Source organism: Bos mutus, chromosome 1 (assembly GCF_027580195.1).
Source record: "Bos mutus isolate GX-2022 chromosome 1, NWIPB_WYAK_1.1, whole genome shotgun sequence".
Taxonomy (NCBI): domain Eukaryota; kingdom Metazoa; phylum Chordata; class Mammalia; order Artiodactyla; family Bovidae; genus Bos; species Bos mutus.
In genome coordinates this window covers 142,314,783-142,341,422 of record NC_091617.1, presented here as the reverse complement: position 1 = coordinate 142,341,422, position 26,640 = coordinate 142,314,783, and the positions used below count along the sequence as shown (strand labels likewise).

The following is a 26,640-nucleotide window of genomic DNA, read 5'->3' as shown; positions in this document are numbered from 1 at the left end:
GAGAATGTGAGAGGAAAGGCTGGTCAGGCGTGACCAAGAGGTTGGCCTTGGACAGGAGGACAAGGAGGGGTTAGGCAGGGAGTGGCCCAGCCTCCTCCATCATGGGATTCCAGGCACGATTCTGTTGGTGGTCTAACGACTCGGCAAGTCGCTTCCTAGACAGGGATGGGGAAATGGGCAGGGTGTACATCACCTACAAAAAGAGCTTGACACTACTTTTATGAAAAGACTGGAAAAACTTCAAACTGTCAGCAGCACTGCTGGTGCTTTTTGACGTCTTCACGTACTTCTATGTTTCCTAAATTTTTACTGAGTTTTTTATTTTTATATGTATAAAAAACAAATGGCTTTATTAGAAAAGACCAGTTGGAAAAAAAGAAGAAAAAGGAAAAAGAAGAGGCCAGTCTGCTCTCAGAGCATTTTCTTGTTCCCACTTGATGCTGCTGAAACTGACCAGGATCCTTCTAGAGGCCATGGGAGAGCCAGGACCCTGGCCATTCTGTCCTTAGCTCACTCTGTGAACCTGCTCCTGGAATGGGGGATCCTTTACTTCTCCCCCAAGGTCCAGAATGGGCAAACTGCTTAACTTCTCAGAGCCATCAGGACTTGTCAGCAGGGATTACCCCCCTCTCCCCTGCCCCACCCACCTGCTTCCTTCCTATCCTCACTCTCTCCTCCAGAGCTTGGAAGCCACACTCCAGACTGGACCCACTGCTAGGCATCATCCCAAACTCTTTCCCCCTCATCCTTACCTCTTTCCTCCTCATCATCCCTGCCTGGCAATACCCAACCCCAGTTAAGCCCAGATACCCACTTATGCCACACCCATCCTTATCCAAGCAATTTCAGAGAAAAACCACACAACTGTTTGGGCGATCATTTCTAAATGGACCTTTGACGATGCCAGCATGTCCGCCGTTTTACTTTTCCATCTTGGAGCTGGTCCAGATCTCCTCTGCCATCTCCTGCCCCCTCAGCTGGTCCTTTGTCCTCCCACCCTTGTGTCCACACCCTCTGTCTTCTATAAAGATGGAAACAGAAGGAGCCCCTGGAGTACGGCCACTTTCCCCACCAAGCCACTCTGCTCCATCACTCTGATTTCCTTCCCTCCTCCCAGTGGCTGTCTTCTGAAAGCATCGTATGCACCGTCTTCTCTTTCTTGTCCTCCTCCTGATGTGGCTGGCGGCCCTCAGGTGAAGAAGGTATCTCATCTGTTCTCCTCCCACTGTGCTCACAGCCCCAGACAGTGTGAGGCCATTGGCAGGTGCTTCACAAGCCTGGGTGGACGCTGGAAGGTGACTCCGTTGGCCCTGGCATGCCAGGCCGTCTCTTCTCTCTCTGACTTGGCCCTTCCCTTCCCACGGTCCCTACTGGTCTGTCACAGAGCTCACCCATGTTCGCCAGCCTAGCATGGTGCTTGCAGAGAGTAGAATTCATAGATTTGAGGAATGAGTGAAGAGTAACACAGGCCAGTACACCGTACTTGAATCCAGCGCGTGGCCCAGAGACAATGTGCTGAGAACCAGCCCTTAGAAGTCCAACATCTCTTGGATGGAATCGGGGAGCTCCATGTGGCCCATGCAGAAGACTGATACATGGTCCCACTCTGGGCTCCTGGTCCTTTTCCCCCATGTGCCCCAGAGGCTTCCGCTCCTCAGCATGGAGAAGTCAGAACTCCTCTCCCTGACTGCCTGCCACTTCCAGTCAAATGGTGGAGCCCCTGGCATTTCTGGAGGCCCTTTCCCTCCACCTGAGGAAAGCGGTTTATACAGGAAGCTGCCAGGACAACTGACCACCCCCTACAAGGAGTCTTGAGACTTTTTTCTTAATCTTTATTTTGGCTGTGCTAGGTCTAAGCAACGGTTAGAACTGGACATGGAACAACAGACTGTTTCCAAATTGGGAAAGGAGTACATCAAGGCTGTATACTGTCACCCTGTTTATTTAACTTGTATGCAGAGTACATCATGCAAAATGCCAGGCTGGATGAAGCACAAGCTGGAATCAAGATTACTATGAGAAATATCAATAACCTCAGATATGCAGATGACACCACCCTTATGGCAGAAAGTGAAGAACTAAAGGGCCTCTTGATGAAAGTGAAAGAGGAGAGTGAAAAAGTTTGCATAAAGCTCAACATTAAGAAAACTAAGATTGTGGCATCCGGTTTCATCACTTCATGGCAAATAGATGGGGAAACAATGGAAACAGTGACAGACTTTACTTTTTTGGGCTCCAAAATCACTGCAGATGGTGACTGCAGCCATGAAATTGAAAGATGCTTGCTTCTTGGAAATAAAGTTATGACAAATCTAGATGGCATACTAAAACGCAGACCAACAAAGGTCTTACTTTAACAACAAAGGTCTGTCTAGTCAAAGCCATGGTTTTTCCAGGAGTCACGAATAGATGTGAGAGTTGGACTATAAAGAAAGCTGAGCCCCGAGGAATTGATGCTTTTGAACTGTGGTGTTGGAGAAGACTCTTGAGAGTCCCTTGGCCTGCAAGGAGATCCAACCAGTCAATCCTAAAGGAAATCAGTCCTGAATATTCATTGGAAGGACTGATGCTGAAGCTGAAACTCCAATCCTTCGGCCACCTGATGGGAAGAACTGAGTCATTGGAAAAGACCCTGATGCTGGGAAAGATTGAAGGTGGGAGGAGAAGGGGACGACAGAAGATGAGACGGTTGGATGGCATCACCAACTAGATAGACATGAGTTTGAGCAAGCTCTGGGAGTGGGTGATACAGAGTAGCCTAGTGTGCTGCAGTCTGTGGGGTCATAAAGAGTCAGACACGACAGAGCGACTGAACTGAGGTTTTCCTTGCTGGTACTCACCGTTCTGTAGTTGTGGAGTGTGGGCTTAGCTGCCCCATGGTATTGTGGGATTTAGTTCCCCGACCAGGGATTGAACCCACATCCTCTGCACTGGAAGGCCGATTCTTAATCACTGGGCCATCAGGGAAGTCCATTGATGTGGCTTTTCTTAACAAGACCCCAGTAAATGCGATGCCTCTATCCAGGCCTTTGCTGACTCACTGCTGCTCACCTCGCCCCTCTGTGACCCCACCTCCAGTTTCCTTACAATAACTGTCTTCAGAACATGGGTCAGGGAGATACACACTCCCTGGCCTGTCAATGTCACCACGGCCACCCCATTAGCTGTGCCCAGTGCCTCAGTGGTGACAGGAACAGAGACAGGAGGAGAGAGCTTAGAACTTGGGGTTGTGGGACCAACAGGAAGCTCCTGCCTGTGTGGGTATGAACCCCAGAGAGTTGAGAATCTGCTCTGCCCGTCCATGGCTGCCTCCCCAGAGCCCCAGGGACCCCCAGCCTGGGCCCAACATCCCCAGGCCAGATATTCCATCTCCCTCAGCCTGTGGAGGGCCTGGTCTGAGAAATGGAGCCATCATCACAGCAGTCACGGAACAAATGGGTCCCACCCATAGGAGGGGAAGCCACGGATGGTTGACCCACTTGGTGGTGCCGGCCGGCCAGTTCAGCCAAGATCCTGAGTTAGCCTGTGAAGATCTGGGCTCTCCTCCTGTCTGCTGAATGCCAGGTCAGAGACTGCGATTCTCAGACAAAGTGCACACATGGCTATTAATGTGTCCGTGTCAAGCTCTGCAAGCACAGAGGGCAGCAGAAGTGACCAGGGCTGCCCCTGAGGCCCAAGGATGCTGCTGGTGGCTGATCTTATTCTGAAATCACAGGGCTGATGCCTTTGATAAACCACACGAAACCAGATGAAGCAAAGCCAGGAGGCTTTGAGTCCCTAGGAGGAGGGTGTCAAGAGAGAAAAGTGGGGTCTTCCCTGGTGGTCCAGGGGTTAAGGCTTTGCCTTCCAATGCAGGGCGTGCGGGTTCCAGCCCTGAGCAGGGAGCTGAGGTCCCTGTGGCCTCAGGGTTTTGGTTTTTTGGCCAAAAAACCAAAACATAAAACAAAAACAATACTGTAACAAATTCAATAAAGACTTTCAGTTCAGTTCAGTTCAGTCTCTCAGTCGTGTCCGACTCTTTGCGACCCCATGAACTGTAGCACGCCAGGCCTCCCTGTCCATCACCAACTCCCGGAGTTCACCCAAACTCATGTGCATTGAGTCAGTGATGCCATTCAGCCATCTCATCCTCTGTCGTCCCCTTCTCCTCCTGCCCCCAATCCCTCCAAGCATCAGGGTCTTTTCAAATGAGTCAGCTCTTTGCATCAGGTGGCCAAAGGATTGGAATTTCAGCTTCAACATCATCCTTACAATGAACACCCAGGACTGATCTCCTTCAGAATGGACTGGTTGGATCTCCTTGCAGTCCAAGGGACTCTCAAGAGTCTTCTCCGACACCACAGTTCAAAAGCATCAATTCTTCGGCGCTCAGCTTTCTTCACAGTCCAGCTCTCACATCCATACGTGACCACTGGAAAAACCATAGCCTTGACTAGATGGCCAAGGCTGTGGTCCGTGTGATTAGATTGACTAGTTTTCTGTGATTATGGTTTGTGTGTCTGCCCTCTGATGCCTCTCACAACACCTACCGTCTTACTTGGGTAATAAAGACTTTTAAAAGTGGAAAAAAGAAAGCCTTGTCTTACTCAGGGTGACCAGGGGAAAGCCATCTGGAGAGGGGTGTGGCTGTTCCCCTGCCTTTAGTCACAGAGGGAAGCAGGTTTAGGACGCCTTACGGGGGCAGGTGGGGGCACACCCTGCTGTGTGTAAATGCTGCCTCCAGGCCCAGCTCTCAGAGTGTATTGATTTATTTTGAGAATTTCACATCTTGCTCGTGTTCAGAGCCTTGGGGTGCCTGGCCAGGAAAGTGTGAATGCTAAAGAGACCCACTTCCTGTTACAGGGTCTGCAGGCTCAAGAGCAAGAAACAGGAAGACCAATTCCAGAAATACTGCCATTATAAGACAGGCTTAAGAAACTCCAAATGGAAAAGAAATCTTTGTTTCTGACTCTGCAACGATGTATCTACATCTATTATCTATACCTGTATCTGATATGCCTATGCCTGTGTTATCTATGTCTATCTACATACAGGCATAGATATGGACATCTTGAGCTCCTCTCTTCCTAGGAGAATGAGACGCAGAGAGAAGACACCAGGGACCCGCAGGCACTCACCTGCTGTCCCTTGTTCTGTGACGCAAGAGCATTCCTCGGGCTCATCCCAGTGACATCCAGCGCACAAATGGCTCTGCCTTCTCACCTACCCAGCCCCAGATCTGGCTGGAGTCTTTAGAAAGGTCACCGACATTAGCAAACACCCGGCTGTTGGGAAGCACTTTTGTCTGCGCCGAAAAGAAACTGCAGTCAAAAGAGCTGAAAGCTGCCTCCCCAGAGAAGGCCCCTGGACCCAGGCTCACCTGACCCCGCCCCCAGCCCTTCCTGAGGGTCCCACCATCTGACAGCCCAACATGGGGTGGCCATCCCTCAGCCCCTTGGGCAGCGAGCCGGCTCTTCGGACAACGCAGGCAGAGAGAGGTTGGGATTCTCCCAGCACCCTGTGAATTTGTGCTGATGGGCCTCTGCATCCAAGATCTGGAGCAGGATGCCAGACCCCAGAAGGAGAGTAAACTACTTTGTAAATAACTCACGGTTGTAAACTACTCAGCTGGAAGGAAGAATATTCCTCCAAATTCTCTATGGATAAACCTGGGACAGATAACGAGGGCATTTTGAAAGACTAAGGGAAACTCTGAGACTATTAATGGCCTTGAAAGGCCTTTCAAGACAAACTAAAGCCACAAACTGTGCCCAGGGAGGGGGGTGATGGCACATGTTAGCCCCAGCCTGTGACTGGGCACCAGAGAAGCACATCCGATTCCATGAGACACCCTCGCGGGGCAGCTGGCCAGCACCGAAAAGGTGTTGCACCTCCCCAGAAGGTGTCCAAGCTCTGTATCCATTTCGCTTACCTCTTGCTCCCCACCCTCTCCTCTGAAGTCATACTTGAACACAAGGAAAACGATTGCAGGCTGGGTGCTGTGCTGAGTCGCTCAGTCGTTTCCGACTCTTTGTGACTCCGTGGACTGTAGCCTGCCAGGCTCCTCTGTCCATAGTTTCCCAGGCAAGAATACTGGAGTGGGTAGCCATGCCCTTCTCCAGGGGATCTTCCTGACCCAGGGATTGAACCCAGGTCCCCTGTATTGCAGGCAGATTCTTCTGCCTTCCATCTGCCTCCCTAATATTTAATAAATAGTATTTGCCATAGGCTGTGTCTTCCCTTAGACAGTGTCTTCTCTGCAGAGGCGTAAAGGAACATGCATTGAGCAGTGATGCCAATGGAAACTGTCACCTGCTGCCATTTTCATGCTCTCCCCCTCCTGCCTTGACCTCTGTCCTGAGGGCACAGGTCCCTGCCAGCTCCTCCACCGAAGCTCAAGGAGACAGCATGGTGGACCCGGCAGCAGACAAAAGTGACCAAGGCCAAGGGACCTGCAGTGTCCACCCTCGCAGGGATGAGGTCCTTGCTCACTGTTGACCCTCCTGTTGGCCCTTTTGGAAGGCTCTCCCTCCCACCTGCACCCCCGTCCCCAAGGGACAGGACCCTTTTGTCATCTGCATACAAAGCACCTGGACTGAGTCAAAAGAAAGCGAAGTGTTAGTCACTCAATCACGTCTGACCTTCAGGACTCCATGCACTGTAGCCGCCAGGCCCCTCTGTCCATGGGATTCTCCAGGCAAGAATACTAGAGTGGGTTGCCATTCCTTCTCCAGGGGAACTTCCCTACCCGGGGATCAAACCCAGGTCTCCTGCATTGCAGACAGATTCTTTACCATCTGAGCCATCAGGGAAACTGGCCTTTATTTAAGGTGTGCTAACTGGATTTCTCAACACCCTGGTCCTTCAGGAGTGGGGTCCATTCCCACCTAGACCTCAGGTCAGCCCAGAAATCAGCTCACTGGGCTTTCCTCTTCTCTCCAGCCTGCTAGGTTTCTTCAGCAAAGGGCTGCCTCCAGTCACCAGCTGGCTGCTGACCTCAGATTGGAGGTGAATGGGCCGGGTGGGCTGAACCACTCCCCTGGGGGCTCACCGCACTCAGGCAGCCCCCAGGCCCCCAGTGTAGGTTACAGAGAGGCTGACCGGTTTCCAGTGTTGACGTTTCAGTACAGAGCAAGAGCAGTCGAAGTGGGACGCCCATGACTTCCATGTCCGTGCTTGCCACGCTCAGAAGGGTCCCTGGCGGGTGGCGGCTCCTCCGTGGAGCCGGTGACCGATATGGGGGGTGAGACCTGGCCTGCTGTCATCTGCACCTCGTATGGCCACATTCTGCGCGTCTGTGAGCTTTCCCGGGCCCCACCTGGTACTTCCCCTGAGGCTCCAAGGCCGAGCACTTCCGAAGGAAACTAGGGGACACATGAAACTCGCAGCACGATAATAGGGACCCGGGAGTAGGGGTCTGCAGAGGACGCAGCCGCAACCGTGCTGCACTTAAGGAGTTTCAGAACCGCGCTAGAACCAAGCCTGCTGGGAGGAAGCGAGAAGGGGGAGACCAGCGCGAAGGCGGCCGTGCGCCCGTTTGAGGAAGGGCAGGCTCTCACTGGGGACGAAACGGTTAAGCCTCCCGCAGCGCCCTAGGCGTCCGGTAGGGGTCGCGCGCCGGCGGGAGCGCGGGCGCTCGCGGGCGGGCCTCAGGCGGCCGGGGCCCCTGACGTCACCGCCCCACGGTCGCCATGGCGACGGCCTCATCAGCGCGCGCGTCAGAGCCGCCAGTCTCTTGGCAACCGCCCGATCTCCCGCTCTCCCTCCGCCTGGCGCTCGGCCGCGCGTCGCTCTGGCGTCAAAAGGACGTCAATGGGGATGTATCAATCCGGCGGCGGCGGCGTGGGCGGGGCTGCCGTGGGCGGGGCCGGCGGCGTGGGGGAGTGACGGGGCGGGCCCGGGAGCCCGGGGGCGGGGCCGGGGGCGGGGCGGACGGCGCGTGCGGCTGGAGAGCGCGGCTCCCGGCTCAGAGCTGACATGCGGCGCAGCCCGGGCGGCAGGCGGCGGAGCAGTTGGCGGCCGGGCAGAGCGAACGGCCGAACAGGCGGCGGGGGCCGCGGGGCGAGCGGTGTCCCAGCCTCGGCGCTCCGAGGGCGGCGGAGGTGAGGCGCGGCCCGGTGGGCCGGTGGCCGCCGCCGGGCTCGGGGCTGTAGGCTCGGCGGCCCCGCAGGTGCGCGCGCGGGGTTTTCGGGCCGGGGCGCCGCCGCCGGCTTCCCCTTTGTTGTGCGGCAGACAGCTGGGGGCCGTGGGAGCGAGGGTCCAGGGCTCAGGACGGAGACGGGCGCGGGCCGCGGTCCACGCGTCCCGCGGGGCTTGGGACCCGGAGCCTGAGCGGATCCGACTGCGGGCGGCGGGCGTATGAGCGGGGCGCACGGCTCCCGGATCGGGGCTCGCGGTGGAGCAAGTCGTCGGCGGGGGCGGTGGCCGCGGGTCCGCGCGCCCGGGGTCGGGTCTGCAGACGCCAAGCTGAGCGCGCCCCGCCCGTAGGTGCGGCCCGGAACCATGGTGATCATGTCCGAGTTGAGCGCGGCCCCCGCGGGCTCGGGCCAGGGCCAGCAGAAGCCTCTCCGGGTGGGCTTCTACGACATCGAGCGGACCCTCGGCAAGGGCAATTTCGCGGTGGTGAAGCTGGCCCGGCATCGAGTCACCAAAACGCAGGTGCGTGGTGGGGGCGGAACCCCGGCCCGGGGTGGACCCTCCGCGGGTGGATACCCCCTTTCCCCGAAGTCGGGGAAGCTGGTGAAATCCCTCCTTGTGGGGTCCATCGTCCCAAGGTCGAAACGCTGACAGTTTTTATCAGTTCTGTATAGAAAGAAATGCGATATGTTATGATTATGCGTAAATTGTACAGATACTGGGGAGTAGCAAGAAGGATAATGACCAAATACCCAGGAGTGCAGCTGGAGCCTGTAAAACGAGTCTGCAGAGACTTAAGACATTTATTGAACTTTGACTTTTTTGGTTACTTTTGTTATTTTCCTCCCTAAGTTTTTGTGACCTTTGGGGACATGAAGTGTTTTAGAAATTAACCTGCAAAAAACGAAGTGTGTAAATTAGCTTAACGCAGAGAGTTTTATTTCAACAAAATATCCTTTATTAATAATTTGTAGGTTGCAATAAAAATAATCGACAAAGCACGATTAGATTCAAGCAATTTGGAGAAAATCTATCGAGAGGTTCAGATCATGAAGCTTCTGAATCATCCTCACATTATAAAGCTCTATCAGGTAAGGATTCAAGTGTGCGTTCCACTGTTACTTCTGGCAAGTGTATCATTTTTTAATTTTCAACAACTTAAGTCTACAGTTTCTGAAGGTTGTCTCGCTGGGTGGGAGTCAGGGAGTTGATTGTAGAAGGTAAAAAGATTGATTTTTGTGAGCTATGCACTAATTTTTTCTTGCTTTTGGATCATAATCCAGATTTGCTTCATTAAAGTTTTATTTGATACTGTTACTTGCTCCAGTTTTGGATGCGTTGGAGGTCAATTGTTAAATTTACTATGAAAACAAAAAAAAAACACACGGATTTCTGTATTGCTGAGAGTCAACCATTTAGTGTGAAAGGACAAATTTGAGTCTAGACACTTCTACCTCGGCAGATTTTTAATAAACTTTAAAACTAGCTGCTCTTACCAGTTTTTGTAAACTTACCTATGCCAAGGCAGCAGTGAGCATTTGTCTCTTCTGTTTCAACCCTCCCATCAGAAATGGAGACATAAAACACCTGTGCCCAGGTGAGAGCAGGGAACTTGACATCTAATCCACATTGAGAACGCACCTCACCCTGTCCGCCTGTTGGTTTGCTTTGTGACTTTATTTTTGTTCTCCTGTTAAGACTAATAAATTGTACCTTTGGAAACTAGGTGCTGATTTTATTAGGACAGCAGAGCGATCTCTTCCTTAGCCAGCCACTTCCGTAGAATGAACTTAGATCCACTTCGGAAGGATGTGTTCTTTGCATTCACCCAGTTGTGTTGGGTATAAGTTCCTTTTGAGGAGTCTCATGAAACCCTGTGGATCCACGATGAATAGGGGACCATGTGTGTGTGGGGGGGTGTGCCCTTGGCAAGGCGAGGTGGAGAGAGGACTGTGATTGAAGTGACCCTGGGGAACGCTGCTGCCCTCGGTTACAATGAAGGATGAGGGAGTCACAAGGCTCGTGTTCCCCTAATGACAGTTTACTCGGTGTCGTTAAGCGCACAGCTCACGTCACGTGCACTCCGGTTCATGTTTTGTTTCTGTTGTCGTCGCGTCGTGAGGCCCAGATAAGATGTTTCCTCCACGGTGGCTGATGTCAGTGCCTGAGCAATGTGCCCACCCCGTTTCCGCAGGAGTGGGCTAAAGCCTGCCTGCCTTTGACTTTGCCGAGGGGGATGAGCCAGGGCCTTCCCCGTCTTCCTGTCCTCCGCTGACCCTGGGCAGGAGGAGCCCGGGTAGCCAGATGCCTGGCCCCTGGGATCCACGTTGAGGTCTTTTCTGGGGGTGAATTTGCTCCGCTCCAGGACCTGCTGTTGGAAGATGACGGGCTCAGTGGGCTGCAATGATTGTACAGCTCTCGTTGTGACACTAATGTCTAATTTGCATCCAGCTGGCCCGGGCCCCAGAACCTTGGAGAGACACTTCAACTCTTTCCTCGAGGTTTTTTTTTTTAAACTTCAAACGTGTTGACTCTTAAATCTTTCTGCCTCTCTTTTTTTAAACTGAGGAAGGGGATAAACTCAAAGTCCCTCCACCACACAGGTCCAGGGCAGTTACAATTGCAGCTAAACTGCATTGTGTCTGCTCTTCTCTTTAAGTTTATGGCTCAAAGTACCTTTTTAAAGGAATAATTACATTTTGAACCTCGAAGAGCTCTTTTTTAAATAAGGATAACTTCCTCTGAAATAGTCCCTGGTGGTCCAGTGGTTAACACTTTGCCTTCCAATGCAGGGGTTGTGGGTTTGATCCCTGTAAAGGGAGCTAAGATCCACATACTTCGAGGCCAAAAAACGGAAATATAAAACAGAAGCAATATTGTAACAAATTCAATAGTTTATGAGTCTGTTTTACTCCTTTCAGTACCAAAGATTTGAATTTGACCTTGTTTCTTAGTTATGTTTTAAACTCTTAAAAACATCTTTTTTTCAACATGAAATAAAATTCTCGGATCAGTAAACAAACCTTTCAGGTGTATTTGACGTTGGCTGTTGCTATTGACACACACGCTGAGCGGTTTGCTGTACAGAGAATGGTCTTTCATAGCTTACCTGGCAAAGCCGGCCTCTCTCAGCCTAATGTATCAGGTCAGTCAGTAACGCAAGTAGGGAGGGGAACTTCTTATCTATTATTCAACTTGTGCTGGCCCTAGGCATGGATAATCTGTTGTCTGCTCAGCTTCTAGTAGAAAGGCCTCGCAGAACTCTTAGCATCTATTTTATTTCTGGGGCCTGCAGAGCCTTCACTTTGGGTGAGGAAAGTGAGTTAAAAATATGGCAGAGGCAAGTTGCAGTTCGAGCAGATGTTTTTGGAAGCAGATGCGTATTGAGGTGGACAGGTTAGTGAGGAGCTCACATCTGATTTTAAAAAACTTCCTGAGTAGGAAGTCCCTTTGTCTCTTTATTGCGGAAGTTTTTCTTTTCTTTCCCTATTTTTTGAAATAACAAATATACTTATTCTGGAGAAGTTAAAAATTTACAGGATTTCAAGCGGATTCTTGAAACATTGATATGTTCCTTTTTCACGTGATTAAACGTCAGGTCTTTGTTTTTTTAGGTTATGGAAACGAAGGATATGCTGTACATTGTCACTGAATTTGCAAAAAATGGAGAAATGTTTGGTAAGCCACGCTGATTTTTGATATCTATTGGAAAGAAATGGTAGTAACTTGTTCCCACTCGCCCCTCCAGTGGTGGGGTCTCCCCAGCATTCTTTCTCTGTGCCCCGAGCAACAACTGGACTTTTGGGTTTGGGGCTAGAGCTTCGTTTTGTCCCTCCTCAGATTACTTGACCTCCAATGGGCACCTGAGCGAGAGTGAAGCTCGGAAGAAGTTCTGGCAGATTCTGTCAGCCGTGGAGTACTGCCACAGCCACAACATCGTACATCGGGACCTAAAGACGGAGAACCTGCTGCTGGACGACAACATGGACATCAAGCTGGCGGGTGAGGGCCAGGAACGTGCCCAGTGGGAGGGGTGCCTGCGGGTGAGGGGCCGCGAGTGTGCTCCGTGTGAGGGGTGTACCTGCTTGCCAGGGGTCCATGCTTTCTTGCACGAGCCTTTGAAACCTCGACCTTGCTGTTTCTGCCACAACTTCATCGCCTGTTTCTTTGCCTCTCAGATTTTGGGTTTGGGAACTTCTACAACTCAGGAGAACCTCTGTCCACGTGGTGTGGAAGCCCCCCATATGCAGCCCCGGAGGTCTTCGAGGGGAAGGAGTATGAAGGCCCCCAGCTGGACATCTGGGTAGGAGCCTGGGTGGTACATGGGACATGTGTGGGGCGGGGGGGCCTGGGCGGGATTCAGGTGCACGTGGTGGGGGACTTGGAGTGGGCATGGGTGTGTGGGGGGGTGGAGGGGGTCTGGAGGGGACGCAGGTGCGCAGGGTTGGGGGCTCGGAGGGGGCACGGGTGCACAGGGTGGAGGGCTCTGATGCCTGGGCACAGGTGCTGACCTGGTCCTCCTTCTGCAGAGCCTGGGCGTCGTGCTGTACGTCCTCGTGTGCGGGTCTCTGCCCTTCGACGGGCCCAACCTGCCGGCCCTGCGGCAGCGGGTGTTAGAAGGCCGGTTCCGCATCCCCTTCTTCATGTCCCGAGGTAGGTGAGGACCTGGCCTCCTCCAGGCGCATGGGGTTGGCAGCCTGCTGGCCATGCATTGGGTAACTTGGGATGAGAGTCTGAGGGGAGGAGGAGGAATTCATTTCCTGCAAGGCCTGCTTGGCCGTCTTCTGAGTCTGCTGTTGGGCCCGGCAGCCAGTCCCGTGTCGCCGCAGGGTGTTCACCAGGTGCCTATGAGGCTGCTTATGGGCCCTGCATATGGGGCTGGCCTGCCCCTTTGCAGGCTGTTGGGAAGCCAGCTGGGGCCCAGTGTCCCAAGTCTCACCCACCCCACACTGGGCTTCTCTCTTCCACTCTGACCGCTGCCTAGTAACACACAGGATGGGGGTTCTAGGTGGTTCTCAGTCTAGTGGACTTGAGGACCGCGTCCTCCAGGGGCGATCCCTCAGCCGGTGGCCTTCCTTGCTGGCAGTTCTCTTGGCCTCTGTGTTCCCTGGGATGGTCACTGGTCTGCTTGCCATTTGCTGGGGAGCTGTGTGCCCTGCAGGAGCCCAGGCGGGAGGTGGGAACGCATGGGCGGGCGGCCCGTGCGCAGACTCAGTGCTCCGCTCCCACCTCCAGACTGTGAGACGCTGATCCGCCGCATGCTGGTGGTGGAGCCCGCCAAGCGCATCACCATCGCCCAGATCCGACAGCACAGGTGGATGCAGGCTGAGCCGGCGCTGGTGCTGCCGGCCTGCCCAGGCTTCTCCCTGCTCGGCTACACCTCCAGCGTGGGCGACTACGACGAACAGGCCCTGGGCATCATGCAGATGCTGGGCGTCGACCGGAAGAAGACCGTGGAGGTGAGCCGCCTGGCCGCCTGCCTGCCTGCCTGCCTGCCTGCCTGCCGTGGTGGGGAAGAGGGCGCCTTCCCTGGGTGGCTGATCGGAGAAGCTGGCTCTTGCCAGCCAGGTTAGAATGGGAGCAGCATGGCTCATTTGAGGGCTGCTCGTCTGCTAGAAAGGGTACTCTCGTCCGCCCCAGAATAACCCCAGAGTGGTCTCGTCAGGGACCGTCCCTTCTGCCAGCCCCTCTCTGACCCCCACCCTCTTCTCTGCCCCAGTCACTGCAGAAGAGAAGCTACAACCACTTTGCAGCCATTTATTACCTCCTCGTGGAGCGGCTGAAGGAGTACCGGCTCGCCCAGCCAGCCCGCCCTGGCCCTGCCCGGCAGCAGAGGCCCCGGAGCACAGACCTCAGTGGTTTCGAGGTGAGGGGGCAGCGAGTGCCTTTGATTCCTCACCCACCACCTGTGTCTCTGCCTTGGACTGTGTCCCCAAGTTAGGAGTCCCCCTCTCAGACACCCCTAGGAGGGGTTGCAGACCGAGCCCCGAGGTCACGTCCCCTCACCCGTTAGGCACTGGATAGGGATCCTGTGTGAGCCGCTCGCTGACAGACGGCATGATGGAGAGGGGGTGCCAGCCTCTCTGCTGGGGTTCAGACCCTGCCCATCAGCCCCCTGTTCCTTCACTGCCCCTGGTGCCACCTCCCGGCCGCTCCTCCTGGTCTCCCTGCTCAGCAAGGCATTGGAGAGAGGGTGTGCGTGTCCTGAGCCTGTCCGGTCACAGCTGAGGCTCGTTAACTCAGAAACCAGCCTGGTCTGTCAGGTGATGCCGTGTTGCCGGTGGTCATTCCCCGCCGCTGTGCCTCATGGCCTCTGTCTTCATCTGCCGGCCCACAGGTGCCTCAGGAAGGCCTCCCCGGAGACGCTCTCCGCTCCGCCCTGCTGTGCACGCAGCCCCAGACCTTGGGGCAGTCTGTCCTACAGGCCGAAATGGACTATGACCTCCACAGCTCCCTGCAGGTGCGTGAGCACCTCGTGGGGGGCATCTGGGGTGGGCGTATCTGGTCCCCAGTGGTGGGGACGCTCCCGAGCCTGGCCTCACGGTCTGTGTATGTCCCTCGCAGCCCCTGATGTTCCCCGTGGACACCAGCTTTGGCGGGGTGTGCCGGCATCGCTCCATCTCCCCCAGCAGCCTTCTGGACACGGCCATCAGTGAGGAGGCCAGGCCAGGCCCAGGCCTGGACGAGGAGCAGGAGGTGCAGGAGCCCCTGCCCAGCAGCACAGGCCGGAGGCACACGTTGGCCGAGGTCTCCACTTGCTTCTCCCCAGGTGCCCCCCCATGTAAGTGTCCCCGGGGGCCACACACACACCTGACAGGTGGGCTTAGGGGCGGGGCAGCCTCTTCTGATGACAGTTCTCCAGGTTTGCCATTCCTGAGCACCCGAGGCCTGATGGACCATACTTACACCCAACAGGGAGCTCTCGAGCATCAGGGCTGGAGGGGATTTAGCCGTCCTTGGGCTGGCAGGACAGCTCCTTGGCCCAGGCCCCTCTGTGTCCCGGGTGCAAGCTCCACTGTCGGCTGTGGAGCCCCCGGTGCTGGCTGTCAGGGCTCCCTGGACTCTGGTAGCCTCTGCCTGTCACGGACGTCCTGTCCACAGAGTTGAGGGTAAGGGTGGTGGGGGATACAGCTGTCTGCCCCATCAGAGGGCCGGGTTTGCAGGAGACGCTGCAGAGGATGCAGAGCCCCAGAGGCGTGAGTGCTTAGACTCATGGTGAAGTGTTGAGCACTGGGGGTGGGTCTGGCCTCAGGGTCCCCAGGGCCTCAGCTGCACCCGCTTCCCACAGGTATTGTCGTCTCACCCTCCGTGGCCAGTCCTTGTGAAGGCACCAGCTCAGACAGCTGCCTGACCTCTGCGGGCGATGGCCTAGCCGGGCTCAGTGGACACCTGGCTGCTCAGGGGCTTGTGGGTGCCTGCTCCCCACTCAGACTGGCCTCACCACTGCTGGGCACCCAGTCTGCCACGCCTATGCTGCAGGCGCAGGGGGCCCTGCGAGGAGCTGCCCTGCTGCCCGTCAGCTTCCAGGAGGGCCGGAGGGCGTCAGACACCTCGCTCACTCAAGGTGACTTTCTCTTTCATGCCCACTTCCACCTTCTCCGGGAGACCCGAGTGTACCCACCGCCCCCGGGGGCAGGGCATCACTTTGTCCCTTGTGGCAGGTGGCTATCCTCTCTCCAGGCAGTTCTGGTAGAGCAGCAGTGCCCCTCCAGGCAGGCCAGAGCTGCTGCCTGGGTTCTAGATGCCCTGGCTTCTAGGACAAACTCATGTGGTCTCTAGAAGGTGGTCCTAAAAGCCCAAGAGGTGCTTAGATGCCAGGTAGCAGGTCCCGACCTGGAGGAGGGATGGTCAGGGAGCCCCTGCCATGAAGGCAGTCTACATCAGGCTCTCCCAATGCCCCCTCCAGGCTTGTGGGATGCTGAGGCCCCCTGTACTGCTCACTCCTGCCTTCCACAGGAGTGGAAGGATCCACTGTCTGCCCAGATGTGTGCTTCTTCAGTGCTGGAATTGCTGTCCCAAACCAAACCCTAAAAGGGGATGATGTCCCAGCTGTAGGAGGGGGGCTGTCATGAAGTGATGGGGTGACTAGAGGGCCCCTTGACCCTGTAGGAAAGTGCTGACCCCCTCATCCCACCATGTCACACCACGCGGCCCCCCCACTGCCTGGAAGCCCCAGCGAGCTACAGGCCGTTGGTTCTGGGCTGGGGGACAGGTCTGGACACGTGTTGGTTTTGCCTCCCCCAGGGCTAAAAGCCTTCCGGCAGCAGCTGAGGAAGAACGCGAGGACCAAGGGGTTCCTGGGGCTGAACAAGATCAAGGGGCTGGCGCGCCAGGTGTGCCAGCCCTCGTCCTCCAGCCGGGCCTCCCGGGGCGGCCCGCATGCCTTCCAGCTGCCCGCGCAGAGCCCAGGCCTGCACGGCGGTGGAGCCGGCAGCTGGGAGGGCAGGGGCATGCTGGAGGACGTGCTGCAGCAGCAGAGGTAGGCCTGTGGGCACCGGCTGAGACCTGGGCAGGGCTCACAGACCTCGGGGCACCTGAGTATCGTTAGCCCTGAGCTCCTTCCCTGTGGCTGGGGGCGGGGGCGGGGTGCATCAGCTGGTGGGGGAGGGAGGGGGCAGCGAGGAAGAATGTCATGTCTGGTTGGCATCTCTGAGCTGCTCTGAAAGCAGGAGGGGGAAGGAAATGTCAGGAATTGCTCAGGGATTAGTCACACACAGAATGGCGTGTTCTGAGCAGCCCCAGCCCGTGGTTCTGTGGGGTAGGCCTTCCAGCTCTGGCAGGTGGAAACCCGATCGTGTGGCAGTCTGGCCGGCGGCGGGGGGAGCTGCGAGCCACCAGCTGGCCAGCACTGACCTGCTCCCACTGTCCCTCCGTCCGGCCAGGTTGCTCCAGTTACAGCACCACACGACGGCCCCAGCCAGCTGCCAGCCAGCCCCCTTGGTCCTCGCCCCCTGCGACGGCGCCCTCCACATGTCAGGACTGCAGAAGGATCTGGGGCTGGGGCCCAGCCCTCTGCTGCCGCCCCACCTGCTCCAGGCTGGCGTCTCCCCGGTGGCCTCAGCCGCCCAGCTCCTGGATGCCCACCTGCGCATTAGTGGCTCCACAGCTCCCAGCCCCGCCGCAGCGGCCCCCCAGCCACGCTTTGCCATGCTGCCCGTGAGCCTGGAGCCCACAGGGCTGCCCCATGGGGACTGTGAGATGGAAGACCTGACCTCAGGCCCGCTGGGCACCTTCGTCCTGGTTCAGTGAGGGCCCCGGCTGGGACAGCTGACTTCTTGAAGCAATAATTTCAGAGGATGTGAAGATGGTTCCCGACGCAAAGCCAATAACTTTCCAGAAGCGAAACAAGCAATATGTTTGGTGTTTTGGATTTTTTAGTTTATTATTATTATCATTATTTTTTTTTTCCTTGCACTGAGCAACTGTAACTCCGAGTAGAGACTGGAAACTTTTTGAAGAAAAATAATAATCCAGGGGCCTGTTGTTGGGACCGGTGGATGGGATGGGGAGGAGGGCAGTGGGTGGAGCCAGCAGTGGTATGGGCAGGGTCACAGGGGTGGCCAGTTGGCCCCAGGAAACCATGGTGTGAGCTGTGTGTCTCCACTGTGTGTATGCGCATGTGTGCGTGTGGATTAGTGGTGTTTTTTTTTTTTTTTTTTCACAATTCTCCACTTCCTGAAACACTTACGCTTCACTTGAAAACTGTGAACTTTCCGCTTTATGTATCGGTTTTTGAAAAGCTCTAACCTCCAGTCCAGGAGAAGACGATCTACGAGTTCTTGGAATTCTCTCCCCTGAAATCAGAACCCAGAGGATAGTTTTTCTTATCTTTCGAGAGCATGTTGTATAAACAGCTCGGGAGTTAGTTTTCCAGGATTCTTTGGAGGGGCTGCAGAGAGGAACCTGAGTGAGATGGAGTGAGGTGGGGGCTCCCCTTGGTCACTTGGGCGCCCTCAAAGGGAGTCAGCCAGGGAGGTTTCTTCCTCCTGCACCTCTTATTTCCGCTGCTAATTAAGTTTTTATGCATTTCATTATCAGGGTCCAAAAAGAACAACTGACTGGGGAGGGGAACGTGCAATATGGCGAGTCTCTGATGGGGGTGGCCGGTGTGGGGCTGCTGGTGGTGGGGGGACAGCCCACCCTGTCCGGGCCCCACGCTCGGTGGGCTTTCGTTTTAGGAAAGTGAAATGAGAGGTCAGGTCAGTGTTGTTCAAGCTTTGTTCCTTTTTTAAAGCAAATACTGTACATGTATATACATAGGAGGCAAACATACACTACTTATTTTTTATACTTTTTACTACATTTTTGTGTTCCTGGTTTGAACATCCCTCTCTGGTAACGTGACGACGCACCTGGCGCCAGGTCCAGGTGGAGGCGGGGCCAGCAGGCAGCAGACAGGTGCGCGCTCACCCGGCAGGGAAACTCAGGTGGTAGCCACTGGACTGAGCAGGACAGCCACAGCTCCCACCCCTGCGGCCGATCAGGGCCGTCCGTCGTCCCCCCCACGCCTCCCCCCAACCCAGGTGCCTTCAGCTCACGTCGGCTCTCACCACCTGCAGCGTTAGGCACGGGTGGTGCCGACCCGGGCGATGCTGGCTCGGGAAGGGGGCCCCTGTAGAAGCCAAAGATTGCTGAGGCCCAGGAGGTGGCCCAGCCTGCGTGTTCCCGGCTCCCAGCCCTGCTGCTGCTGCTCCGGGGCTGCTTCAGGATCAGGACAAAGGACTCCGTGTGCCCAGCGGCTGCCAAGTCACCCAAGCCTCTCGTGACTCGCACCAGGAGAGTGCCGGAGGCCCTGGGGCTCCAGCTCAGCCCCCTCCAGAGGCACCATCAGCCCTCACGAGGCCACCCTCCACCCCCGACCCCTCGACGCATCTGTTCGAATGCCATTGATCAAAGGCCTCAGAACTGTGACAAGCACTTTACTCTCACTGCAGTTTTTTCTCGTCGCTGTCAGGCGTGTCTCGTGTTGTGTCCGGCGTGTGCGACGCGTGTGCTGTAGGATTCTCGGCAGCACTGTCCTGCGAACTGAGCACGGGGGCCTGTCCTAGGCCCCGTGCTGTGTGGTGAAGATGTACATAGTTTGGGTTTTGTTTTTTTTTTTACCGTAACTGAATTATTTTATTTCTTATGTTCACGTGAGAAACATATGCCAAATGATTAGTGGATGTATGTTTTTTAATTTAATATTTAAATAAAACATTTGGGGAAAAAACCTTGACTTCTTCCCCCGGTTCTTTGTGGGCTCCCTCCTTCTAAGCCGCTCCCTCCAGGTTCGATGAGTCTCAGATCTTAGAGGACAGGGCGAGGTGCCAGCTCCCATGCCTCGCTGAGCCTCAGACCCAGGTTCTCAGCTGCTAGAGCAGAAGGTGCTTGGTGGTCCGGGCTGGGGGGTGGGCCTACTGGTTCTCAGACCCCTTGAGCCCAGGTGGTAGCGCTGCTAATCAGCTGGAGGTCTTAACTGCCAGGTCTGGTTTCAGCCTGTTCTCTTCTCCCAGGGTACCATTCATACTTCCCTCTTCAGCCTTAATGTTCTCTGGATCCACCTGTAAATCAAGGCTTCGGAAGAATCTCACAGCCAAACTATTTCCCAGTTTTTAAAGTTGGTGTCACCACTTTCTAGCAGTAAGGCAGATACGGCTGCTAGACAAAGGGTACTCTTCACTTTGATGCCTGGCAACTCTATTTTTGGTAAAAAAGAAATTCTTGAACCTTTTCACACCCATTAGGATGATCATTTTGAAAAAAAAAAATCCTATTTGCAAGGATGCAGAAATTGGATCCCTTCTGCATTGCTTGTGGGGACGTGCAATAGTGCAGCTGCTGTGGAAAACTACTGCAGTTCTTCAAATAAACAACGCCCATGTCATGCAGCAATCCCACTGCCGGGCATAGACCCAAAAGAACTGGATGTAGGGTCTCAGCTATCTCTACACCCGTGTTCATGGCAGCATATTCACAAGGACCAAAATGTCCAAGCAACTCAGTGTCCATCGGTGGGTGGGTGGATTAACAGAATGTGGTCCATCCACACAATGGAATCTCTGTGTGTGTGTGCGTGCGCACACTTGTGCTCAGTCATGTCTGACTGTGATCCCATGGACCGTAGCCCTCCAGGCTCCTCTGTTCATGAAATTTTCCAGGCAAGAATACTGGAATGGGTTGCCATTTCCTACTCCAAGGGATCTTCCCGACCCAGGGATTGAACCCGCAAGTCTTGTGTCTCCTGCATTGGCAGGTGGATTCTTTACCACTGCGCCACTTGAGAAGACTGGGATTCCCAGGTGGCTCCATGGTAAAGAATCCACCTGCCAAGCAGGAGATGTGGGTTTGATCCCTGGGTCGGGAAGATCCCCTGGAGAAGGAAATAACAACACACTCTAAATATTCTTGCCTGGAACATTTCCGTGGACAGAGAAGATTGGGGGCTACAGTCTGAGGGGTCGCAAAAGAGTTGGACATAACTGAGAAACTAAACAGCAGCAATGGAATATTGTTCAGCCTTAAAAAGGAAGGAGATTCTGCTATCTGCTATGACACAGATGAACCTGGAGCACATGATGCTCAGTGACAGAGCCAGGCGTAAAAGAACAAACACTGTGTAATCTCTTTACCAGAGGTCCCAGGAGGAGTCAGACCCATAGAGAAGGGAAGTAGGACGGCAGCGGCCAGGGGCTGGGCATGGAGAGGGAGTGAGTGTTTCACGGGGACAGTTTCAGTTTGGAGGTGCTGGAAATGCCGGAGATGGATGGTGGGGATTGTTGCACAATAATGTGAATGTACCGAATGCCACTGAAATATACACTTAAGTAGTTAACATTGTAGATTTTATGTGTATTTTACCAAAGTGAGAAGAAGAAAGATTGTCAGGACTCTGTCCTGGGCTTACAGATCTGCTCACAAATCCTTTCCTGTCCCCAGAACAGGAGGCCAGTGGCCACGGGACTTGTGAAGCTTGCGGTGTGTGAAGGGTGCTTTGGCCCCACAGCCTACGGCTTGCTCTCCCAGCAGTTCTGCATGTGGACGATCCCACCTCGGGCGTTTCACGAGGTGTCAGTGCTGTGGAAGTATGCATTCCTGGGGGGGCCCGGGGTGAAGCGAGGCTGAACTAGGCTTTGGTACGTCCTTTAAGCACATGATGGCAAGTCTGGGCTTGGGCAGTGACCATGCTGTGGCTGGCTTCCTCGTGTTCAGTGCAGTGCACCTCACAATGCCATCTTCCGCACAGGGGGATGTGAACACTAACAACCACGAACTCTGTAACATAGCACCGGAGAGCTCCCAGGAACACACTGACCCTGAAGGAAGTACCCTTCAGGGTACCCACAGGGTTGCCACAGCCCGAGGACACATGTCCGCCAGGGAGGAAGGCCAGTGCAGTGAGTGGCCCAGGCCCCGCTCCATCCGCCTGCTTCTGTTGAAAATGCTGATTCCTCCTGCAGCAGTGCCATATCCGTGTGGTTTTACTGCCCAGAGCTCCAGGGGACAGTGCTCCAGAGCCCACCCTGCTTTAGGAGAAAGCATTTTTGGGTGTTCAGAAACATGGTCAGTTTGAGTGAGACTGACTTCTTGGGGAGGGGACAGAGGGAAGGATTTGGAGGGGATAGAGTGATGGAAGTTCTGGACTGGAGCTGAGGGCTCACCTCCCCCAGAGAACCTGACCTAAGAGGAACTGGCTTGCTTGCCCAGTTCAGTTGCTCAGTCACGTCCAACTCTTTGTAACGCCATGGACTGCAGCATGCCAGGCTTCCCTGTCCATCACCAGCTGCCGGAGCTTGCTCAAACTCCTGTCCATCGAGTTGGTGATGCCAACCAACCATCTCATCTGTCATCCCCTTCTCTTCTTGCCTTCAGCATCAGGGTCTTTTCCAATGAATCAGTTCTTTGTATCAGGTGGTCAAATTATTGGAGTTTCAGCTTCAACATCAGTCCTTCCAATGAATATTCAGGACTGATTTCCTTTAGGATTGACTGGTTTGATCTCCTTGCAGTCCAAGGGACTCTCAAGAGTCTTCTCCAACACCACAGTTCAAAAGCATCAATTCTTCGGTGCTAAGCTTTCTTTATGGTCCAACTCTCACATCCATACATGACAACTGGGAAAACCATAGCTTTGACTAGGCGGACCTTTGCTGGCAAAGTAACGTCTCTGCTTTTTAATATGCTGTCTAGGTTGGTCATAGCTTTTGTCCACGGAGCAAGCGTCTTTTAATTTCATGGCTGCAATCACCATCTGCAGTGATTTTGGAGCCCAGAAAAATAAAGTCTCTCACCGTTTTCACAGTTTCCCCATCTATTTGCCATGAAGTGATGGGACCAGATGCCATGATCTTAGTTTTCTGAATTTGAATTTTAAGCCAGCTTTTACACTTTCCTCTTTCACTTTCATCATGAGGCTCTTTAGTTCCTCTTCACTTTCTGCCATAAGGGTGGTGTCATCTGCATATCTGAGGTTATTGATATTTCTCCTGGCAGTCTTGATTCCACCTTGGGCTTCATCCAGCCCAGCATTTTGCATGATGTACTCTACATATACGTTAAATAAGCAGGGTGACAATGTATAGCCTTGACGTTCTCCTTTCCCGATACGGAACCAGTCTGTTGTTCCATGTCCAGTTCTAACTGTTTCTTCTTGACCTGCATGCAGATTTCTCAGGAGGCACGTAAGATAGTCTGGTATTCCCATCTCTTGAAGAATTTTCCACAGTTTGTTGTGATCCACATGGTAAAATGCTTTGGCGTAGTCAATAAAGCAGAAATAAATGTTTTTCTGGAACTCTCTTGCTTTTTCGATGATCCAGCGGATGTTGGCAATTTGATCTCTGGCTCCTCTGCCTTTTCTAAATCCAGCTTGAATATTCACGGTTCACGTACTGTTCAAGCCTGGCTTGGAGAATTTTGAGCATTGCTTTGCTGGGGTGTGAGATTAGTGCAATTGTGCAGTAGTTTGAACATTCTTTGGCCTTACCTTTCTTTGGGATTTGGATGAAAACTGACCTTTTCCAGTCCTGTGGCCACTGCTGAGTTTTCCAGATTTGCTGGCATATTGAGTGCATCACTTTCACAGCATCATCTTTTAGGATTTGAAATAGCTCAACTGGAATTCCATCACCTCCACTAGTTTTGTTCATAGTGATGCTTCCTAGGGCCCCCTTAACTTCGCATTCCAGGATGTCTGGCTCTAGGTGAGTGATCACACCATTGTGGTTATCTGGGTCATGATTTTTTTTTGTATAATTCTTCTGTTTATTCTTGCTACCTCTTCTTAATAATTTCTGCTTCTGTTAGGCTCATACTGTTTCTGTCTTTTATTGTGACCATCTTTGCATGAAATATTCCCTTGGTATCTCTAATTTTCTTGAGGAGATCTCTAGTCTTTTCCATTCTATTGTTTTCCTCTATTTCTTTGCATTGATCACTGAGGAAGGCTTTCTTACCTCTCCTTGCTATTCTTTGGAACTCTGCATTCAGATGGATATATCTTTGCTTTTCTCCTTTGCCTTTCACTTTTCTTTTCTCATGTATTTGTAAGTCCTCCTCAGACAACCATTTTGCCTTTTTGCATTTCTTTTTCTTGGGGATGGTCTTGATCACTGCCTCCTGTACAATGTCATGAACAGCCGTCCAGTTCTTCGGGCACTCTATCAGATCTAATCCCTTGAATCTGTCACTTCCACTGTATAATCATAAGGGATTAGATTTCATGGCATCTGGTCCCATCACTTCATGGGAAATAGATGGGGAAACAGTGGAAACAGTGGCAGACTTTATTTTTGGGGGCTCCAAAATCACTGTAGATGGTGATTGCAGCCATGAAATTAAAAGATGCTTAGTCCTTGGAAGAAAAGCTATGACCAACCTAGATAGCATATTCAAAAGCAGAGACGTTACTTTGCCAACAGAGGTCATGTAGTCAAGGCTATGGTTTTTCCAATGGTCATGTATGGATGTGAGAGTTGGACTGTGAAGAAAGCTAAGCACCGAAGAATTGATGCTTTTGAACTGTGGTGTTGGAGAAGACTCTTGAGAGTCCCTTGGACTGCAAGGAGATCCAACTAGTCCATTCTAAAGGAGATCAGCCCTGGGTGTTCTTTGGAAGGACTGATGCTAAAGCTGAAATTCCAGTACTTTGGCAACCTCATGTGAAGAGCTGACTCATTGGAAAAGACTCTGATGCTGGGAGGGATTGGGGGCAGGAGAAGGGGATGACAGAGGATGAGATGGCTGGATGGTATCACTGACTCGATGGACATGAGTTTGAGTGAACTCCGGGAGTTGGTGATGGACAGGGAGGCCTGGTGTGCCGCAATTCATGGGGTTGCAAAGAGTCGGACACGACTGAGCGACTGAACTGAACTGAATGGTCTAGTGGTTTTCCCTACTTTCTTCAATTTAAGTCTGAATTTTGCAAAAAGAAGTTCATAATCTGAGCTGCAGTCAGTTCCCAGTCTTGTTTTTGCTGAATGCATAGAGCTTCTCCATCTTCGGCTGCAAAGAATATAATCAATCTGATTTCAGTGTTGACCATCTGGTAAGGTCCATGTGTAGAGTCTTGTGTTGTTGGAAGAGGGTGGTTGCTATGACTAGTGCGTTCTCTTGGCAAAACTCTGTTACTCTTTGCCCTGCTTCATTCTGTACTCCAAGGCCAAACTTGCCTGTTACTGCAGGTACGTCTTGACTTCCTACTTTTACATTCCAGTCCCCTATAATGAAAAGGACATCGTTTTGGGGTGTTAGTTTTAGAAGGTCTTGTAGGTCTTCATAGCATCATTCAACTTCAGCTTCTTCAGCATTACTGGTTGGGGCATAGACTTGGATTAATGTGATATTGAATGACTTGCTTGGGGTGGAAGGAAAAATTGTTAGTCCATTAGTTTTCTAATTTTTAAACTCTATTTTGACTATATTGGGTCTTCACTGAGGTGCACAGGCTTTCTCTAGTTGCAGTGTATGGGTTTTCCTTGTGGAGTGTGGACTCAGTACTTGTGGTGAACTGGCTTCTCTAGTCGCAGTGCATGGGCTTAGTTGCCCCAAGGCATGTGGAATCTTAGTTCCCTGACCAGGGATCAAACCCATGTCCCCTGCATTAGAAGGTGGATTCTTAACCACTGGACCACCAGGGAAGTCCCCCATTAATTTTCCTTCCAGAGTAGTAGCAGGGAGTCTCAGATGCCCATGGGGAGCACAGCCAGCCTGCAGCATGACGTTTGACTTTGGGAGGGGGTCCTGAAGAGATTATCTGGGATGGAGATGTCTTTAGGGGACCCACCCTAGGTTTTCCAGGTCTGGCTCTGTGGGCTACCATCCGTGGTGAGAGGAGGCAAAGGGAAACAGATGGGCCTGGAGGACAGTGGAGGGGTAAGGGGGAGGGGAAGAGGGAGGGAAGGGGGAGGAGGAGTGTGGAGGGAGAAAAAGTGAGCTTGTTCATTCCTCCTCCCTTAGGGGAACTCCCAAGTCTCGGCCTGACTCACTCTTTAATTATCATCATTTCATTTATTTGAAGGTGAGTTCTGTAAAAAGTAGACACATCACTCAGGAGGCCCAGGTGACAGAGCTCTGCCCCCACTGTCTTTGAGGAGCTGTGTGCTAGGGTGAAGCCCGCGAGGGGGTTCCAGGCCAGTGCCGCTTCTCCAGCAGTCTCGGGGCGGGGTCGAGGGGTTTGATTCAGCTGGAGGGCAACGTACCTTCCATCCTTTGGTGGGTGTGTCCACCTCTAGCAGCAAAGGGTACGTAAAGTCTGGGACTCCTGGTGCCCTGGATCGAGATTTGAAGGGGATGTGAGAACCCAGAAAGGAGGTGTCCCGAGAGCCAGTCATCAGTGAGCTTTGACCAGGCAAAGATGGTGTGATGACCACTGAAACCAGTATACATGTTTAATCACCCGGAGAGGCCCCACGTCCTCTCCCGGCTCCAGGCAGCTGCTCCAGCTCTCATCTCTGTGCACCAGTTTGCATTTCCTAGACTTTCCCACCAGTGGGTCATACAGTGTGGGTTCTCCGTTTGTTGACTTTCAGGAGGCAGAATGGCGTGCAGACCCGTGCAGGCGTCATGAGCATCACTAGTTCAGCCTTTCACAGCCAGGTAGAGCTCCAGGGTGTGGCCAGGCCGGAGGAGAGGGTGTTCATCCATTCCAGTCAATGGATGCTTGGGTTGTTCCCAGTTTGGGGCTATTACAAATGATGCTGCTATGAGTGTGTGAGTCTGCGTGGACAGGTTTTGTTTCTCTTGGGTAACAGGTAGAAGCTACACATATGGTATGATAGCTATTAGTTTTATGAGAAGATTTCAGACTATGACCCAAAGTGGGTATACCAGTTTATATTCCTTCCCATAATTTGAGTGTTCTGGTTGCTCTGCATCATCACCAGCACTTGGTAGCCTCAATCTTTATAATTTTGGCCATTCTAATAGATCTGCTATTCTCATTTCATCTTGCATTTTCCTGATGACTATTGAAGTTTAACATCTTTTTATGTGCTTATTGGCCATTTTATTTTTCAAGCTTATTTATGTCTCTGCCAGTTTTTA

The 26,640-nt window shown here is 53.2% G+C and overlaps 1 protein-coding gene across 2 annotated transcripts; it reads left to right on the top strand.

The window, feature by feature from the left end:
- Positions 1-7,924: 7,924 nt before the first annotated feature.
- Positions 7,925-19,333, top strand: SIK1 (salt inducible kinase 1). 2 transcript variants are annotated; one of them, XM_070376759.1, is made up of 14 exons: positions 7,925-8,081; positions 8,467-8,637; positions 9,090-9,206; positions 11,730-11,793; positions 11,956-12,117; positions 12,294-12,418; positions 12,645-12,768; positions 13,351-13,574; positions 13,835-13,981; positions 14,453-14,575; positions 14,680-14,896; positions 15,404-15,679; positions 16,360-16,594; positions 16,998-19,333. In XM_070376759.1, the coding sequence occupies exons 2-14, from the start codon at positions 8,482-8,484 to the stop codon at positions 17,362-17,364; spliced, it is 2,337 nt and encodes a 778-aa protein (XP_070232860.1). In that variant the 5' UTR covers positions 7,925-8,081; positions 8,467-8,481; the 3' UTR covers positions 17,365-19,333. The 2 variants fall into 2 exon arrangements, with proteins under 2 accessions (XP_070232860.1, XP_070232866.1); XM_070376765.1 differs by having other exon boundaries at positions 8,001-8,149.
- Positions 19,334-26,640: the final 7,307 nt, after the last annotated feature.

What these genes read in the sequence shown, in the direction of transcription:
- SIK1 (XM_070376759.1), top strand. Translation starts at nt 8,482, where the DNA reads ATGGTGATCATGTCCGAGTTGAGCGCGGCCCCCGCGGGCTCGGGCCAG. An exon ending in ACCTCCACAGCTCCCTGCAG is followed by an intron (nt 14,576 to 14,679) that starts GTGCGTGAGCAC and finishes TGTCCCTCGCAG; the next exon opens with CCCCTGATGTTCCCCGTGGA. An exon ending in CTCCCCAGGTGCCCCCCCAT is followed by an intron (nt 14,897 to 15,403) that starts GTAAGTGTCCCC and finishes CGCTTCCCACAG; the next exon opens with GTATTGTCGTCTCACCCTCC.